The sequence below is a fragment of the Arachis hypogaea genome, chromosome 2 (genome assembly GCF_003086295.3).
Source record: "Arachis hypogaea cultivar Tifrunner chromosome 2, arahy.Tifrunner.gnm2.J5K5, whole genome shotgun sequence".
In the NCBI taxonomy this organism is placed as follows: domain Eukaryota; kingdom Viridiplantae; phylum Streptophyta; class Magnoliopsida; order Fabales; family Fabaceae; genus Arachis; species Arachis hypogaea.
In genome coordinates this window covers 103,277,398-103,294,526 of record NC_092037.1, presented here as the reverse complement: position 1 = coordinate 103,294,526, position 17,129 = coordinate 103,277,398, and the positions used below count along the sequence as shown (strand labels likewise).

General features: G+C 35.0%; 2 protein-coding genes across 7 annotated transcripts; one reads left to right on the top strand and one right to left on the bottom strand.

Annotated features, from left to right (window-relative positions):
* The first annotated feature begins 718 nt into the window (after window positions 1-718).
* Window positions 719-8,888, top strand: LOC112729016 (cell division cycle 5-like protein). 6 transcript variants are annotated; one of them, XR_011874928.1, is made up of 5 exons: window positions 719-1,128; window positions 1,701-1,964; window positions 2,434-4,143; window positions 6,863-7,589; window positions 7,840-8,888. XR_011874928.1 is itself a non-coding variant. In XM_072222317.1 (5 exons), the coding sequence occupies exons 2-5, from the start codon at window positions 1,788-1,790 to the stop codon at window positions 8,449-8,451; spliced, it is 2,781 nt and encodes a 926-aa protein (XP_072078418.1). In that variant the 5' UTR covers window positions 719-1,128; window positions 1,701-1,787; the 3' UTR covers window positions 8,452-8,888. The 6 variants fall into 6 exon arrangements, 4 of the variants coding, with proteins under 4 accessions (XP_072078418.1, XP_072078424.1, XP_072078428.1 ...); XM_072222317.1 differs by having other exon boundaries at window positions 6,863-7,144; XM_072222323.1 differs by having other exon boundaries at window positions 733-1,128; window positions 6,863-7,117.
* A 2,431-nt stretch (window positions 8,889-11,319) lies between these two features.
* Window positions 11,320-16,412, bottom strand: LOC112729015 (protein SIEVE ELEMENT OCCLUSION B-like). Its single transcript, XM_072222316.1, has 7 exons — window positions 15,794-16,412; window positions 14,380-14,460; window positions 13,643-14,076; window positions 13,455-13,549; window positions 13,141-13,274; window positions 12,493-12,978; window positions 11,320-12,229 (listed from the first exon to the last, which is right to left on the bottom strand). The coding sequence occupies exons 1-7, from the start codon at window positions 16,010-16,012 to the stop codon at window positions 11,588-11,590; spliced, it is 2,091 nt and encodes a 696-aa protein (XP_072078417.1). The 5' UTR covers window positions 16,013-16,412; the 3' UTR covers window positions 11,320-11,587.
* Between the last annotated feature and the right edge of the window lie 717 nt (window positions 16,413-17,129).

Below are 17,129 nucleotides of genomic sequence, written 5' to 3'. Positions count from 1 at the left end.
CTTGAACCGGTCAATCCTTCGATGCTCCGGCGCTCTTGTAGCATTTGAATATTGGATTCAATATTCAAAAATGCATGCAAAGATTATCGAATCAATGTCTCCTTGTTGGGCTCCAATAAGAAATCCTACCAAACTAGTGTGTTCTTTTGTTATTCTATGTGCTAATTATTATATACATACACAAATTGAATTATTTTATATTTATTTAATTTAATTTTAGTTTTATACTCAATTTTTTTTTAATTCTTTAGAATTTATAGAATTATTAAAATAAGTATTAAATATTTTAATATTTACATTTTACATATTAAAATGTTAGTAAATATATTTATTTTAGATTTTTTTAGAGTATTAAGTTAGTAGGTCTTCGAAGATTTCGACTTAGGACTAATTAGTAGGGACATATAAGTATCACCACTAAATTTCACATGATAAATTAATGGAGTGACATAATGTGTTCATTGTTTACTATTTTGGAGCACCAAATTGGTACCTTTTTTTTTCAAGGGCTAATTAATCTGAAGTCGAAAATTTTAAGGACTTAATTGTCACTTTACTCATTTTTTACTATTTTATATTTTTTTATTTATGTATGACCAATTTTATCGGTTGAACCAATAATTTATCGATTGAACAAATAAATTAATGAACTGGTAACTTGAACGGTTTGATCACCGGTTCAGCTGACAACTATGGTTTGGGTTCAACGCCCAGAAATGGCGTCGTTTTTATAGCTTTATTTAAAAAAAAGGTTCCAGAGAACCCAACGAACAAAACCCCCTCCCCAACCCCTTTCTCTCTCTCTCAATTATGAAAAAACCCTAATCCTCTTCGATATCCCAGAGGCCCATTAGCCACCGTCGCCGATTTCCCAGCCACCATCGCCGATACCCTTCTCCTCGGGTGGAGGTGTGGAACTGACCGCCCAGTCACCATCGTTCCTCTTCTCCTCGCCGTCGAGCTCTCTCTTCTCCTCGCCGTCGCCGTCGAGCTCTCTCTTCTCCTCGCCGTCGCCGTCGAGCTCTCTTTTCTCCTTGCCGTCGATCTCTCTCTTCTCCTCACCGTCGCCGTCGAGCTCGCTCTCTGTCTCTGTCGCTGTTGAGCTCGCTGTCTGTTTCTTCTCCTCCGGTAAGCATTAAGCACCACTTCTCGAATTTGTTTTTGGCTTTATGCTTGTTTTGTACTGTTAATCTGTTGTTAATAATATTAATACTGATTGAGTTGCTGGGATTAGAGTTTACTAATTCTAAGTTGCTGAGATTTTGTTAATTTCTTATTATTCTGAGTTGCTAATTTGTTGTTGATAAATAATAATATTGTTGCTGGTTCTCTGATTTTCTAATTTTGTGAGTTGATTTTAATGATTATGATTTTTGATGATTAGTGCCTTTCTTTAGTTGAAAACTTGTTTGTCAATGTTTGTTTCTTTTGGCAGTAGAACATTGTGTGTTTGTCATTTACCTGTATTTTGATCTAATTTAGTTATAAACTTTGATGTTTGAAGTTGTTTATGAGCTTTTATTGATAAATTATGGACAATTTATTATATGAAATTGTAAAATTTTAAATTTTATTTAGTTAAAAATGATTAAATTTAAATATTTTTTTTTGGTGACTATTAAATTTAAATATTTGAAATTATATATTGAATTTTTAATAATTTTATTTAGTATTTAATTAAAACGGTTGAACCATGGTAGAACTATTGAACCAGTGAACCAGTTGCCTTACCGGTTCATTGACCGGTCCGGTTTTTGCAACCTTGATAAAGAGAAAGTGGTGGCAAGATGAGGATTATGATAAAGGGCGGTGTTTGGAAGAACACCGAAGATGAGATCCTGAAAGCAGCTGTTATGAAATATGGCAAGAACCAATGGGCTCGAATCTCTTCCCTTTTGGTTCGTAAATCTGCTAAGCAATGCAAGGCTCGCTGGTACGAATGGCTCGATCCTTCCATCAAGAAGGTAACCCTAACCACCTTATAACCTTAATAACTCTATTTGTCTATTTATTTATTTTACTTTTGCTGTCTTTTGTATGCTGTTTACTTTTTTTGTGAGTGAGTGGTTGTGTATCAAGTTTATGTATAATAGGGCTTTTGAATATGAAGGACAAAAAAGTTTAGATTTTTTCAGTTTGATTGAAAGTTTATGCTTTTTGACATGAGTCTCTGAGAATGGATGGTTGTGCTGCCAGTAACGATCCTTGATAGAGCTTTGATTATTAGGTTTTACTCAGTTAAGGTTTAATGTAAGTAATTGTAAGACTGCCCTAATGCCATTATTTAATTAATAAGTAATTAATTATAGTTCTGGCTTGCTTTTTAATGTGTCTCGATGCCCCTGCATTTTAACCCTTTTTCGGCATTTTTTGTGTCGACATGTGTTTTTCTACAATCTAGACTTTTATTATAATGCCGTTTTTTGTGTGCAGACTGAGTGGACTAGAGAAGAGGATGAGAAGCTGCTTCATCTTGCTAAGCTTATGCCCACGCAGTGGAGAACGATTGCTCCTATTGTAGGACGTACTCCTTCTCAGTGTCTTGAGCGCTACGAGAAGCTCCTTGACGCAGCCTGTGTTAAGGATGAGAACTATGAACCCGGCGATGATCCTCGGAAGTTGCGTCCTGGGGAGATTGATCCAAATCCAGAGTCAAAACCTGCACGCCCAGATCCTGTTGATATGGATGAAGATGAAAAGGAGATGCTTTCCGAAGCACGAGCCCGATTAGCGAACACAAAAGGAAAGAAGGCGAAAAGGAAAGCGAGGGAGAAACAGCTTGAGGAAGCCAGAAGACTTGCTTCTTTACAAAAGAAGAGAGAATTGAAGGCTGCGGGAATTGATGTCAGGCATCGAAGGAGAAAAAGGAAAGGCATTGACTATAATGCAGAAATCCCTTTTGAGAAAAGGCCTCCTCCTGGTTTTTTTGACGTTGCTGATGAAGACAGACCCGTGGAACAGCCCCAGTTCCCTACTACAATAGAAGAACTTGAGGGTAAAAGAAGGATTGATGTTGAGACACAGTTAAGAAAGCAAGACATTGCAAAAAATAAAATTGCACAGAGGCAAGATGCCCCATCTGCTATACTACATGCCAATAAGTTGAATGATCCGGAAACAGTACGGAAACAAACCAAACTGATGCTTCCGCCACCCCAGATTTCTGACCAGGAACTGGATGAAATTGCAAGGATGGGTTATGCCAATGACCTAGCTGGGAGTGATGAGTTTGGAGAAGGTAGTGCTGCAACACGTGCTCTTCTAGCGAATTATGCACAAACACCTGGCCGGGGAATGACTCCTTTACGAACCCCTCAGCGATCACCGGCTAGTAAAGGAGACGCTGTCATGATGGAAGCTGAAAACCTGGCGAGGTTGAGGGAGTCCCAGACACCATTATTAGGGGGAGAAAACCCAGAGTTGCATCCTTCAGATTTTACTGGGGTCACTCCCAAGAGAAAAGAGGTTCAGACCCCAAATCCAATGTTGACTCCCTCTGCAACTCCTGGAGTTGCAGGTCTCACTCCCAGAATTGGCATGACACCTGCAAGAGATGGTTATGCTAGCATGACACCTAAGGGAACTCCTCTCAGGGATGAGCTTCATATTAATGAGGATGTGGATATGCATGAGCGCGCTAAACTTGAGCTACAAAGAGCTGAAATAAGACGAAGTCTGCGCTCTGGTTTAGGAAGCCTTCCACAGCCCAAAAATGAGTACCAGATTGTCATGCAGCCCATTCCAGAAGATGCTGAAGAACCTGAGGAGAAGATTGAAGAGGATATGTCAGATAGAATAGCTAGGGAAATGGCAGAAGAAGAGGCAAGGCAACAGGCGTTACTTAGGAAACGATCAAAAGTCCTTCAAAGGGAGCTTCCTCGGCCTCCAGCTGCATCGTTGGAGCTTATAAGAAATTCTGTGATCAGAGCTGATGGGGACAAGAGTTCCTTTGTTCCACCAACCTCAATTGAGCAAGCTGATGAGATGATAAGAAGGGAGCTTCTTGCTTTGCTGGAGCATGACAATGCTAAGTATCCGCTTGATGAGAAAGTAAATAAGGAGAAAAAGAAAGGAGCTAAGCGTGTGGTGAATGAGCCTGTTGTTCCTGTTATAGAAGAATTTCATGAAGAGGAGATGAAAGATGTATGTATTTATTAATCTGCTTCTTATTTTCTTTCTTTAGCTTCTTTTGTGATGACATCACATGTTCGTGGCTTATGCGTTGATAGATAGTAAGTAGCAAGCTGCTTTCTGTTGTGGAGGATACACCTCTTGTTTTGCACTAACCTGAAGACTATAAGTCTAACCATTGTTATGGTTGTGTACTAACTTATAAGATTGAACAATTCTAAAATTCTGCTAGGTTTGTAGTCTGTAGATCCTGACACTGAGCCACCCGTTTTATTTGATGAGATTGTGCTAGGGTTGATTTTGTTTGCTTAGAAGCAGTTGGATCACACAACTGCAATGTGCCAGTTATGCCACTGTATCTAGGGCTGAATTGGATTAGGATTTTTTTTCTTGTGTGGTTTAGGGATGGTTGATGGTGTCTTGTTTGATCCGCATAAGTGCAGTGGCGTTGCACCTGAGATGCTTGTGTCAGTTGCTCTCCATGTCTAAGTTGTAGGTGCTTGTGTAGTTCGTCCTGAAAGTGGGTAGGCTCTGATTTTCTGTGGCCTGTGTTAATGTGATTGTGCTTTGTTCGTTGGTGTGAAGTGTGTTTGTGATTTGCAGGTAACCATTACTATGTCATAACGTCTTTGATGTTTTCTGTTTTATAAAAGATTTTCCTGTTTTTCTAATAGGAAGTTAAATGTTTCTTATGATTACATGTTTATTATATAATTTTCTATTCTATGTATGATTGTAGTTGTGTTATGGCCTCACATTGTATGCAGCTGTCCTCCCTTTATTATTTTACTGGGTAAGATATCATTGTTCATAATGTGGTTATCAAAATTGAAATCTTAGTCTTATTTATCTTTTAGTTTTATTCCTTTTTTTTTGTATAATAAAAATTCAAATATGATTAGGAAAAAGAAATACCAAAAAGCGGGGAGGGGACCAGGGTTCCCATATACAAAAGCAAAACACAAACAAAGGCCTATCAAAAATGTAAAGCTCTCCAATCTCTCAACATGTGTGAGAGGGAAAGACCTCTAAAAAGATCTTCAGCTTTACACCAGGATGCTAAGTGTCTAGTCCTATCCCATAAGATATGTTTATCAGAGAATCTGTCACTAAAGGTGTGCGTACATTACCTCCAAGCAGAGAGTCCAGATGGTGGCGAAATTTGCACTGGTCCACCTAATTTTTGCCTCTTTTCTATTACCAAACCCAACAAATCTAGTCAATAAATATATATCTAGAGTTGCAGGGCACACCCAACATTCATCAAAGATGCTAAACAAATTGTTCCATAAGAAACTAGCTGTCGGCAATGCTAAAACAGACAAGGGTACTCATTTTGGTGGGTACTGAGTAGGCTTTATGATTGATTGGCAAACATGCAAGATATTAGGAATTATGCTACCTAAGCATGCTGGGCCTGCCACCGTCTATCTGTTCAGGAGCCCAGTTTTTTGTAAACTGTCCAAGCCCATCCAATCCTCGACACCGTAAACCCTCATTTTATTACCTCATCTGCCTACACTTGTGTCCACCATCCTCTGTTCAGCTGTGCCGCCGCCGCCCCCCCCCCCCCCTTCTCTTTCTCCTTTCTCTTTTGCCCCCATCCCCCAACCAAAAACAAAACACACATCCATCCTTTGAGTTCTTTGCTCCTCTCCCAATTTCTCCTTTAACTCTGATTATTTACTGGGACTTGTTTTCCTTCTATTTTTTTATCCCTTTTGGGTTTCTTTGTGACTGTGATTATAAAGCATTCTGATAGGTGTTTTTCTTTTTAACATCCTAATTTCACGTGTCATTAGAATTAATGCCTTTTATATTGATTTGTTATTATGTTAATGCTGATTATTTCATATTATAACTTCATACATGTCAAATCAAAGTTTAATTTTGTTAAATGTGATTGTATGTCTATTTTGCTTGTTTATGCCTTATGCTTAACTATTTGTTTAAATGTGTTCAGTTTAGGCAGGATCTTGTGATCCATGTTACCATCACATGTCGTACATATGTTTCTAATCTCAATCTTGGGTAGAATCTATATTGACAACATTGCTTGACTACACTGTCTATACCTATCCTAGACATTTAATACTCATATATCACTCTTTTTTTCCCAAATTATTTTTGGTGGTTTTCTTCCCACTGAGGAGATTTTGTTATACACCTATTCTATATCTGTCCTTTATTAATATACTCTTCAGGTATGGATTTAATCTGATGTGTAGGTCTTTGTTTATTTTTGTTATTTCAGTGAATGTTGTAAAAATAGCCTTGCAACTCTTTTCAAGGTTCCTTTTAGGTCATGTATTGTGACATCAACACATTTTCTGTTTATGAATTATGACTTCATGCTATGCTAGTTTGATCTGATAGTCTCACTTTTCGGTTATAATCCTGCAATTAATTAATTATGTTCGGTTGTGTTTGCTGGTGATGTTTCTCAAGGGCACTTCCTTGTTTGATTGGCAAGTTCTACCACGCCCTCTCACAAACATAACAAAAAAAGAAAAAGAAAAAGAAATAGAGCAGAATGTTAATGTTGACTATATTTCAATGTATGTCTTTTTGTTCATATCATAAATGGCACTAAAATATAACAAACTTCTGAGTTTTGAATTAGCTGGCTAATTACCTTGCTTATTATAATTTATGATGTTGTCATCCAAACTTTCCCTTGTAAGCGGGTTAAGGATACTGATTTTGCATTTTTTTTTTTTGTTTCTATTAGGCTGATAAGTTGATAAAGGATGAGGCCCATTATCTTCGGGTAGCACTGGGACATGAAAGTGAACCCCTTGAGGAATTCATTGAAGCACACAGGACTGGCCTGAATGATCTCATGTTCTTTCCAACCCGTAATGCCTATGGTCTCTCAAGTGTTGCTGGAAACATGGAAAAGCTGGCAGCTTTGCAGAACGAGTTTGAGAATGTGAGGAAAAAGTTGGACCAAGGCAAGGAGAAAGTTGTAAAGCTCGAGAAGAAGGCAATACTCCTCACTCAAGGCTATGAGGCATGTTACTAACATTCTCCATGCCAAATGGCTTTAACTCAGTCAGTTCTGATTACGTTTTATTGCTTAAAAGCTGGCTTTGTACTTAGAATCACCTTGGTTGAGTTAGTTTTGTAATTGAACAATGCTATTTTTGCCTTAGAGATAAACTGATAGGAACCTACTCACCTAGTCAATTGTAAATAGAGTATGGAGTGGATTGAGTGAATTGTTGCTAGGGTGGGTTCTGCATTCAGGAATGCATTCTGTTATGCGAGAGGTGAGAGGTATACAACGGTAGGTGGAGTAGTGATGGGACTATATCAAACAATTTGGACATAGAATTCATGCTTGGACAGAGGTCGAGTCTCTTGAATACTCAACAATTTAATGTTATAAAACCAGTATTAATACATTCTTTGAAGTAGGATATTTGCACCCCATCGGTGTAGATCAAATCCTAGAGGTATTTCTTCTGCATTTCTATTATGTTCTATGCATCTATTGACACAATTTTCGTTACCTAAAATTGAAAATTGTAACTGAAAATAATTGGAATTCAACCCATGAGTTTGAAGCAGTGACCTTCATGAATCAAAATTGATAAGGAACACATGGAAAAGAAAATTCCTTTTGTTTGATTTTGCTGTTTGTAAAGAGTCCTTTGTGCCTGTACACAATGTTGAATAATATACTTCGGCTATTGCATTTTTCAGATGAGAGCCAAAAACAGTCTTTGGCCACAAATTGAGGCCACTTCCAAGCAAATGGACATAGCTGCAACCGAATTAGAATGCTTTGAAGCTTTGCAAAAGCAGGAGAAGTTAGCAGCATCCCACAGGATAAACAATCTATGGGAGGAAGTACAGAAGCAAAAGGAACTTGAGAGAACTTTGCAATACAAGTATGGGAGTCTTATGGAAGAAGTGGAAAGGATACAAAATGTCATGGAACAGTACAGGGTACAAGCACAAAAGCAAGAAGAAATCGAAGCAAACAATCGTGCTCACGAGTCAACAGAGACTGTTGCTGACAAAACTGGTGCACAGGATTCAGAGAGTTTTAAAGCTGCTCCTCTCACTGAAGAAAATGAAACTGCTATAGCAACTGCTTTGTCTCATGATGAAAGTGAAGCGGGCACTGTGCGAGACCAGACTACCGCTAGCCAGAAAAATGATGTGGATGTGGATTCTGATGATATAAAGCAAACAGATGACCCTAATGCAAAACCGCCAGATGCTGCACTTGCTGCCAAGGCTGACGCCGGAAAAGTGGAAGGTACCATCATTGATGGTCACATTGATAACGGTAAGACAGCATTAGACTAGGGTGCTACAATAGGAAATGAGGTGGAGAAAGATTTAGCTATGGGTGCTGAAAATTCACGATAGGTGATAGCACACCAGAAAAAACCACTGCTTCTGATGAAGGGGTGAGATGCAAGTTGCTGATGGCAATTAAACCAAGAAATGCTCAAGCCAGTTCTGATAGTTTTTTTTTTTTTAAATTTGGGGTTGGTGTCAGTGAGGGTAATTAATGCTGGGGATTTCTCGAAGCAAATCTCTCAATCAAGGGTCTTGAACTGAATAAATTACATGGAAATTGAAGATATCTGATCCAAAAGATAGACGGGGTTGAAATGATCACCAGTTAAAGCTTGTAGCATATGATGAACCTATAAATTGTACGAGCATTCTCAGAGACTCGTGTCAAAAAGCATAAACTTTCAATCAAACTGAAAAAATCTAAACTTTTTTGTCCTTCATAATCAAAATCCCTATTATACATAAACTTGATACACAACCACTCGCTTGCAAATTAAAAAAAAGTAAACAGCATACGGAAGACGGCAAAAGTAAAATAAATAAATAGACAAATAGTTATTAAGGTTATAAGGTGGTTAGGGTTACCTTCTTGATGGAAGGATCGCGCCATTCGTACCAGCGAGCCTTGCATTGCTTAGCGGATTTACGAACCAAAAAGGGAAGAGATTCGAGCCCATTTGTTCTTGCCATATTTCATAACAGCTGCTCTCAGGATCTCATCTTCGGTGTTCTTCCTAGGGATGTCAGCAGGGCGGGGGCGGGGATGCCTCCCTGCTCCCTATTCCTTCCCTTAGATTTGCTCTCCATCTCCATCCCCATTCTCCATGGCTCCCCATCCCTATTTTCCACGAGATCACATTCCCTGTGACAACTCCATTTCCTATCTATCTTATAGTTCTAGCTAATCATTAGTTTTCATATGATTAGAGCTACAATTATCCATCATATACAAAAATAGCAAGATTTTATATAAAAAGTCTAAATGACACGATGGTGACTTCTTTCAAAATGACGCAGTGGGGGGACGCAACGACGAGCCAAAGGACAAAGCAGTGGACGAGGTAGGAGACACGGTAACAGAGAGAAGATGTTTTTTAGGATGTTTAAGGTTTTTAAGGTTTTAGGATTTTTAGGGTTTTTAAAGATTTTTAGAATTTTTTAGTGTTTAGGGTTTAAGGTTTAGGATTTAAGGTTTATGGGTTTAAGGCTTTAGGGATTTAGGGATTTTAAGGTTTATGGTTTAGGATTTAGAATTAGGGTTTGTGGTTTAGGGATTTAGAGTTTTAGAATTTTAGGATTTTTTAGAAATTTTATTGTTTTTAGGGTTTAGGTTTAGGGTTTAGGATTTTAGGATTTTTAGGATTTAGGCTTTAGGATTAAGTAGTGTAAAACTTTGTATGTTTATCTGTTGGAAGAATTTCAGAAACGACAAGAACCGAAAATTTTTTTTTTCAAAAAACTATACTTTTTCTTATCATTTTGCAAGGAGTTGAAAATTTCACATCATTTATTTAAAATATAAATAACAATGAAATATAAAGATAATAAAGAAAAAGAGATTGCAAATTTAAATTTTATTTTGATTAAGTATAATTTTTTTATCTACGACTAGTCATCCCCAATAAGGTATAAAAAATTTTTCACTATACACCAAATTTTGATGGTGATACTTGATAAATTGTTATAAATAAGAATACTTTGATACACCTAAGAAAATTCTTTATCTTTTGTCTATTAAGGTCCAGTTTGGGTAACCAACTTAATTAAACTTCTTTTGATAAAATAACTTAAACAATAAATGACTTTGTTAAAAGTAACTTATAAATAAGTTATTTTGTATTTGGATTTTTAACTCTAAAAGTGTTTATTTTATAGAAATGTGATGAAAAGTAGAAGTATTACGAGAGAAGTCATTTTTTTTTAACTTCTCTATAAGCTCTTAAATAGCTTCTTAGAAAGTTACAATTTGGTTTTGAAAATTGCACTAAACATTAATACTATTACTTTTCATAAGTAAAAAGTTAAAAAAAATTATTTCTAAAGTTTCCAAACGCGCCTAAGTCTAGTTCCACTAATTAGAGACGTCAACTCTAAGAACTTAAAGCAATTCTAAGTTTCTAACTAAAAGTAAATGATGAGAATAGAGTCTTTCATTTAATTGCGAAAGAAGAGTCTGAGACGCAAATGCAATTGAGTTTAATATGTTTATAGTTGGTGCTGTTTTCGGTTATATATGTAGTTAAATTTGATTTATCTGTTAGTAGTGTAGTTTATTTTATTTTAACTCTTATACATAATTATTCTAAATATATGTAAAAAAATTATAATTATACATCATTGTAATTTTAAATTATAAATATATCGCTGTTGAACAAAATTTATTTTAACATATTTTTGTTCTATTATTAAATTTTTTTTAGATTTATCATTATATTTGTTAGACTTATACCAATTTGATTAGATTTAATTGACAAAAATATTTAAATGTGTAATGGAACTTTTGTTTTATGTGATAGTTTGTGTTACAAAGTTTTCAATTCTTTTTTTTTTTTTTCTCTAGAGGAGAGATCGATCTCTATATTATTTTTCATTGGGAAGAATTCTTACATCAAACTATAGAATCGCATGAATTATTTTCTTTATGTTTTCTTTCTGAACTTTTGAATTCTGAGTAGTCTCTGTCTTTTATTCTCTTTAATCTAATGATTTTTTACATATAAATGTCTATTTATATAAGTTGGATATGATGTGAACAATTTTCATCCATACTCTTGCATCATTACTCTTATAATGTCTTTGCTTGCGTCATAATATACTATTTGCACCACCTATATTAGAGTATTTTTAATATTTAGAGTTTAAAATTTGAAATTTGCACTAATAATAATTGTATTATTTATTTAGTTATAACATATCACTGAAGTAACAAACATATTTTAAGTCAACCTACAAAGAAAACATATTCGAAACACATTATTGATGGGCACCTAGAGCACAACTGCAGAGCAAACACACGAAAATAAAAAGAGAAAGGCATAAAAAGAAAAACAAGTAAACTAGGGGAGAATATATTGGACAAACAAATACCAAATTAACTATAGGATTCCTCCATAAACCAGTAATTTAGTAGTGGAATTAATCAGGAAGTGTACTTCTTCTCAATCATCACATCACCACTCTCTGTAGGTTCGGCTTTATGAGAATGACCATGGCAGCACTTGTACCGAACAGATTCTATCTCCATGGTTCGTCCACACATAGGGTCTGGACAGTTTATGGGATCAAGAATATCGGCAGGATAATTAGCCAATTGCATGTGAGCGCATTGGGCAGGTGAATCCCGAAGCTTGTTCTCGTAGTATTCTCTGAAAGCCACGTCAAACCCTGCTTTCTGCAGCACTTTGTCTTTCCATATCTCAAACTCGGCGGCAGTGGCAAGCATGGGTTCCCCGGGACCTAGCAACTTCACATTTGAGCCTTTGCTTAGTAGAACCCATCCCAGCTGGTCCTGTTTAAGGCAGAGCAAGCTCTTTATCTCCTCAGCGGTGGGATCTCTGCGCTTCTTCAGAATCTTGCTCGCGAACAGGTTCTCAATCCCAATCCAGAAGCGGGGAACAATCCGAGGATCTTCTTTTCCAAATGGATAATACTCTATTATGGCATCTGCCTTCTTGATAACCTCATGCATTTTCATTTTCTCTACTGCCACTGTTAAGTCTTGCATCCACTTGCTGTTACCGTCGGCACCTCCGTAGATGAAGATGAAACTGTCTCCTTTAATCTGATGTCGATAGTATTCAATTCACACAGCAACACGCGGACACATAGAATATTAATTATTTAACTTGTAAAGTTTTGATAGAAGGAAATGAACTCATTTTCTGCACTTAATTAGTTAAGATTCGTCACATCACAGGTAATAACCAGGTAATGATTATGAAGCTAATTGAGTACACAGAAAATAGATCATGCAAACATCTCTGTAACTTGTATACGTATGAAGTGATATGTGCAACATGCAGGCACATGTAGTGTAGAACTTACAAGGTCGTGTAATCTTGGATGCACTTTCTTCATCTCGGCCCAGAACCAGTTCCATTTCTGTGTAAGTAGCTCATCATCGGAGGGCCTGAAAGGGAAGGCATCGATGCCCCACACAAAGATCATGTGCATTGCATTGTAGTTGACGACCCTACCTTGAGGGTTCAACACAGGGATGATAGGCTTATTCTTGTAGTTCAAGTCCTCTCTTATCAGTTTGATTCCCGCCAAGGGCAGGAAGTACTCAACCACGTACCATTGCATGTCAAGTTTCAAGTTCTCAAACTCTGCCTGGCGAAGACGGTTCCAATCATCCACCACGGGCACCCACAATATCTTAAAATCCTCTTTCCTGTATCCCTTGACATCTTTAGGATCTTCTTGCAATCCAACATATATAGATTGTAGAAGCCGAATCTCATCTCTGATGCTGTCTAGGCCTGAAATGAACAATAACACATGCTTCTGCCTAAACACTTCGATGCTAACCTGTTTAATTTGCCCCACAACAATAAATTAAAAGGAAATAAGAACCTAATTCAAATTAAATTGAGTAAATAGCTCTGTCTCTAATTATTGTATAAAAAAAATTTCCGGTACAAGCTAGGCGATATATTTTGTCATGGAAACCATATATACTTAAATATTCACCCTTTGTCTATTCAAGCCCTCGTACACTTGGGGGTCCTGAATTTCATTGTGGAAGATCAGAACCTTCAAAACCTCTACAATTTCTGTAGGTGTTTGAAGGACCCTCTTACGCCTCCAGTAATCTTCTAGTTCACCTGTTTGCAATAAACAGAGCATAGAGTTAATCACTTATTGATTTATCAGCATGACGCACTAATAATGTATTTGTTATATGTATCTATCCGTCGACGCCAATAGTGATAACAATGAATGCATATGCACCGTTTTATTATTGTTTATAAAATAAATAAACTATTCACTAAGCACGACGTAACCTATTTCTTTTCTGCTTCTTGTCAGATGCGCCTTTAATTTGCTAAGAATGGAGGAAAGCTTGTTACCGAAATTCGATATTTCAATTCCATCTTCCCTGTAGAAAACAATTAAGCAATTGAAGTAATATAATTTATATAAATTGAAGTGTGATCAAGTAAACGCCTTGTACTGATATGAGAGAACTTACGAATCACCCATGAGAAAATCAATATGAGTAGTACAAGATACAATGGTGATGATTGTCCAGTAGACAACCACAGGGATTTCTTGCAAGGCATCGGACAAGGCGGGCACATCCTTTGAGTCATAACCTTTGGTAGAGAGCCTCTCCAACTCAGTGATACACTCAACGGCTAACAATACGCTCTTGACCAAAATGTTATAGTCGGCTCGGGCTTGTCTGTTCCTCTCGATGCTATGAACTTTGTTCATCTGAGCCAATGACCTTCCGAGCTGGTCCCCGGTTGGAACCTGCGCAAGGTGCCAAAAGTTCCCATATTCCATCGAAAATGCGGCTAGTGTTAACACCGCTTTTCCATCCCAGCTGTAGGATTTCAGCTCTTCAAGTATCCACATTGTTGTTTCGTGTGCGTAATGCTCTCCATGAGGTGTGTTCATCATCTATAACGTAGCCGCCCGTAAGTTATTATTATTGTATTTGGCATAAAAGTAATCTTGTGTAGGATCGATTTAATTATTTATTTCTTCATAAGGTGAGTTTCGTATTTAATTAATTTCGCGATTCAATTACTCGGTTGTTATTTTTTATTTTTCTCAAACTACTGGACATACTAAGTTCTAACACTTCTTTAATGACTGGTTTAATTTAGAGTGGCCAAAATCATTATAACGCATAAAATCGGGTCAAATTATATACGTATATGGATTGTTTCCGTGCATATAGTGCCATAGTGGGAGAGTAACCTTAGAAACAATACGCTTCAGCTTTTGGAACGGTGGATTGAAAGTTGACACGGTAATATTGTCCTCTATCAGATTACCAGCCTGCAATAAAACAAATAATAAAATAATTAAAAAATTGCTCTGCTTTTCTTAATAATATATAATATATTAATGCTTTATGTATTATTTTTTTATGTTAAAGTGATTAATAAAAAATAAAATAATTTTGTTATATTATAAAAAAAATTACATAAAAAAAATGTGAAGAAACCCTAATATCATTTTTGTGTGCATAATAATCTCATGTATATTACAATTCTCGAAAGGAAGGGGGAGAGAACATGGATTCGACTCTAATAAAAATTTTATAATTATTTTTATGTAAATTTTTTTTTAGTTTTCGAACGATGAATTATAGAATTAGATTTTGATATATTTATAAAAGTGTTATTTTTATATAAAGAAAAAAATTTATTCTTCTCTTTTAAGAGATGTTAAAATGATACTTTCATCTCCTCTATTTGTAAAATGTACATTCTCCTCCCTTGTAACTTTTAAAAAACTTTCTCTTTAATGCATTTTAAATTTTTTTGTGTTAACTAATATTAATTTTATCCATTTTTTAAGAAAAAATAAATTATTTTTTACAAAAAATTTCTTTAGCAAAAATTTTATTTTTTTGTCATTAAATTTTACTTATCTAAATATCCTTTAATAAATTATTTTTTATTGATTAAATTGTATTTTTATTAAAATATTTTTAAAAAAAAAATAATTATTAAATTTTTTTAAAAATACCTTTCAATAATTTTTAAATTGTGATTTTACTAAAATTTTTGTTAACAATTATTTTTATATTTTATTATTAATTTTCTGATATTAATATATATTATTTACTATTAAATAAAAAATTTTACCACTGTTAATATCTATAACAATTAATATATATTAAAAACACAATTTAATAATTAAAAAATTATCGAAGAATATCTTAAAAAAATAATTTAATTATTAATTTTTTTAAAAAAATATTTTGGTAAAAATACAATTTAGTCAATAAAAAATAATTTATTAAATGATATTTTTTATTATTGAATATTTTGGTAAACAAAATTTAATGACAAGAAAATAAAATTTTTGCTAAGAGATATTTTGGTAAAAAATAATTTATTTTTTTAAAGAAATAGATAAAATTAACCTTATTAGTTTACATTAAAAATTTAAAATAGATTAAAGGTGAGATTTTTTAAAAATTATAAATAAGGGAAATGTATATTTTACAAATAGAGAAATAAAAAGTATCATTTTAACATCTTTTAAGAGAGAGAAGTAGAATTTTTTTCTTATATTAAATATTTATAACTAAATAAATAAATTATACTTTTATACAAAATATATAAAAAAAAAAGATATTTTTGACAATTCATTTGAGTACCTTAACAACAGCAGTGTCAGCGGCAACCGTGGAACGCTTGATAATGCTTGAAGTGACGTTGAAAATGGAATCCACATCATACCTTTGAGCGGTGTGGACGTGAGTTATGTAAACTCTCTCGAGGATCTGATCATCGGTCAAAGCCAATGGGTTCACCAATAGCGAAGCCTTGGCTTGCTGCAGGTGCGCACTGGAAACTGGTACCGACGATATCGACATATCTGATGATCAGATATAGATGTGATACTCTCTTAAATTAAATTTAGATAAGTATATATCTATCTCAGTAGTGAAATTGTTGCCTTGCTCTTAATTGCCGTGGTTGTTTGGCCTATTTATGAGGAGTGGACTAAGCTATCTAGATTGATCATACAGTACGTACGTACGTGATAGTCATACGATTAAAGTGAAAAAGAATAAACATATATTCACCCAAATCTTGCCGGTGGCTTCTTTGCCCCGTCTTAATTACAATATCAGTAACACTGTATGCTTTATCCGTCATTCATGCATGTGAGATAAGTAGGGGATACTGGGATAGTATTGCCATTTTGTGATGACTTCCTGCAGCTTTTTTGGCACTTATTTTTAAATACAATTCTTTACAAGATATGTATCCTGCACCTTTTGCTTTTGCTTTTGATAAATCAAAATTAGACCTTCTGGCTTCAAGAAAGGAATATTCAATACTAAAAGGTTAGAACAAGGAGAATACTTATAAGATTGCAACAAGTAATGGATATCATCACGAATCTCGTCGTCCTTCGTTCCTTGTGTAACAACTTACCCAACTGTGATGAAGCCGAGGAGTACGTTATTTGAGTTTTTTTTTTCCCGAGTAATTAAACTATTAAAGAGTTGTATGTTATTTGAGTATTAAATACTACTGTAAATAAAAAAACGATTGACTAATTAATCTCACATTAATTGCAAAGCTGATTTTTAACCGGACCAGCCAAAGGGATTAGCTTAACTAATAGATAACCTAGGGTTTTGTATATATATATATATATATATATATATTTATATATATATATATATATATATATATAGTCCAAACTCAAAAAAAATCACTTTCATTACACCAACGTGTACACACGCGCTTGAATAACACAAACATATCTTTTTTCGTTTTCGTGTTCTTTCTTCTTTGCATTCTTCCTTTTTCTTTATCTTCGCATTCCTTCTTCTTCGCGTTCCTTCTTATGATCTTCACGTGTTTTCTCTCAATCGTCATTTTTTTATTGTTGTTGTTGTGTTTTTTCTTTTCCTCCTTTTAGTTGAGGTTCATTTGAATTCAGAAATAAATTTGATGTGTTTTTGTTGATAATTGAAT

What these genes read in the sequence shown, in the direction of transcription:
- LOC112729015 (XM_072222316.1), bottom strand. Translation starts at nt 16,012, where the DNA reads ATGTCGATATCGTCGGTACCAGTTTCCAGTGCGCACCTGCAGCAAGCC. An exon ending in GATTTTCTCATGGGTGATTC is followed by an intron (nt 13,550 to 13,642) that starts GTAAGTTCTCTC and finishes TGTTTTCTACAG; the next exon opens with GGAAGATGGAATTGAAATAT. An exon ending in AGGGCTTGAATAGACAAAGG is followed by an intron (nt 12,979 to 13,140) that starts GTGAATATTTAA and finishes CAAATTAAACAG; the next exon opens with GTTAGCATCGAAGTGTTTAG.
- LOC112729016 (XM_072222317.1), top strand. Translation starts at nt 1,788, where the DNA reads ATGAGGATTATGATAAAGGGCGGTGTTTGGAAGAACACCGAAGATGAG. An exon ending in ATGAAGAGGAGATGAAAGAT is followed by an intron (nt 4,144 to 6,862) that starts GTATGTATTTAT and finishes TGTTTCTATTAG; the next exon opens with GCTGATAAGTTGATAAAGGA. An exon ending in TCCTCACTCAAGGCTATGAG is followed by an intron (nt 7,145 to 7,839) that starts GCATGTTACTAA and finishes TGCATTTTTCAG; the next exon opens with ATGAGAGCCAAAAACAGTCT.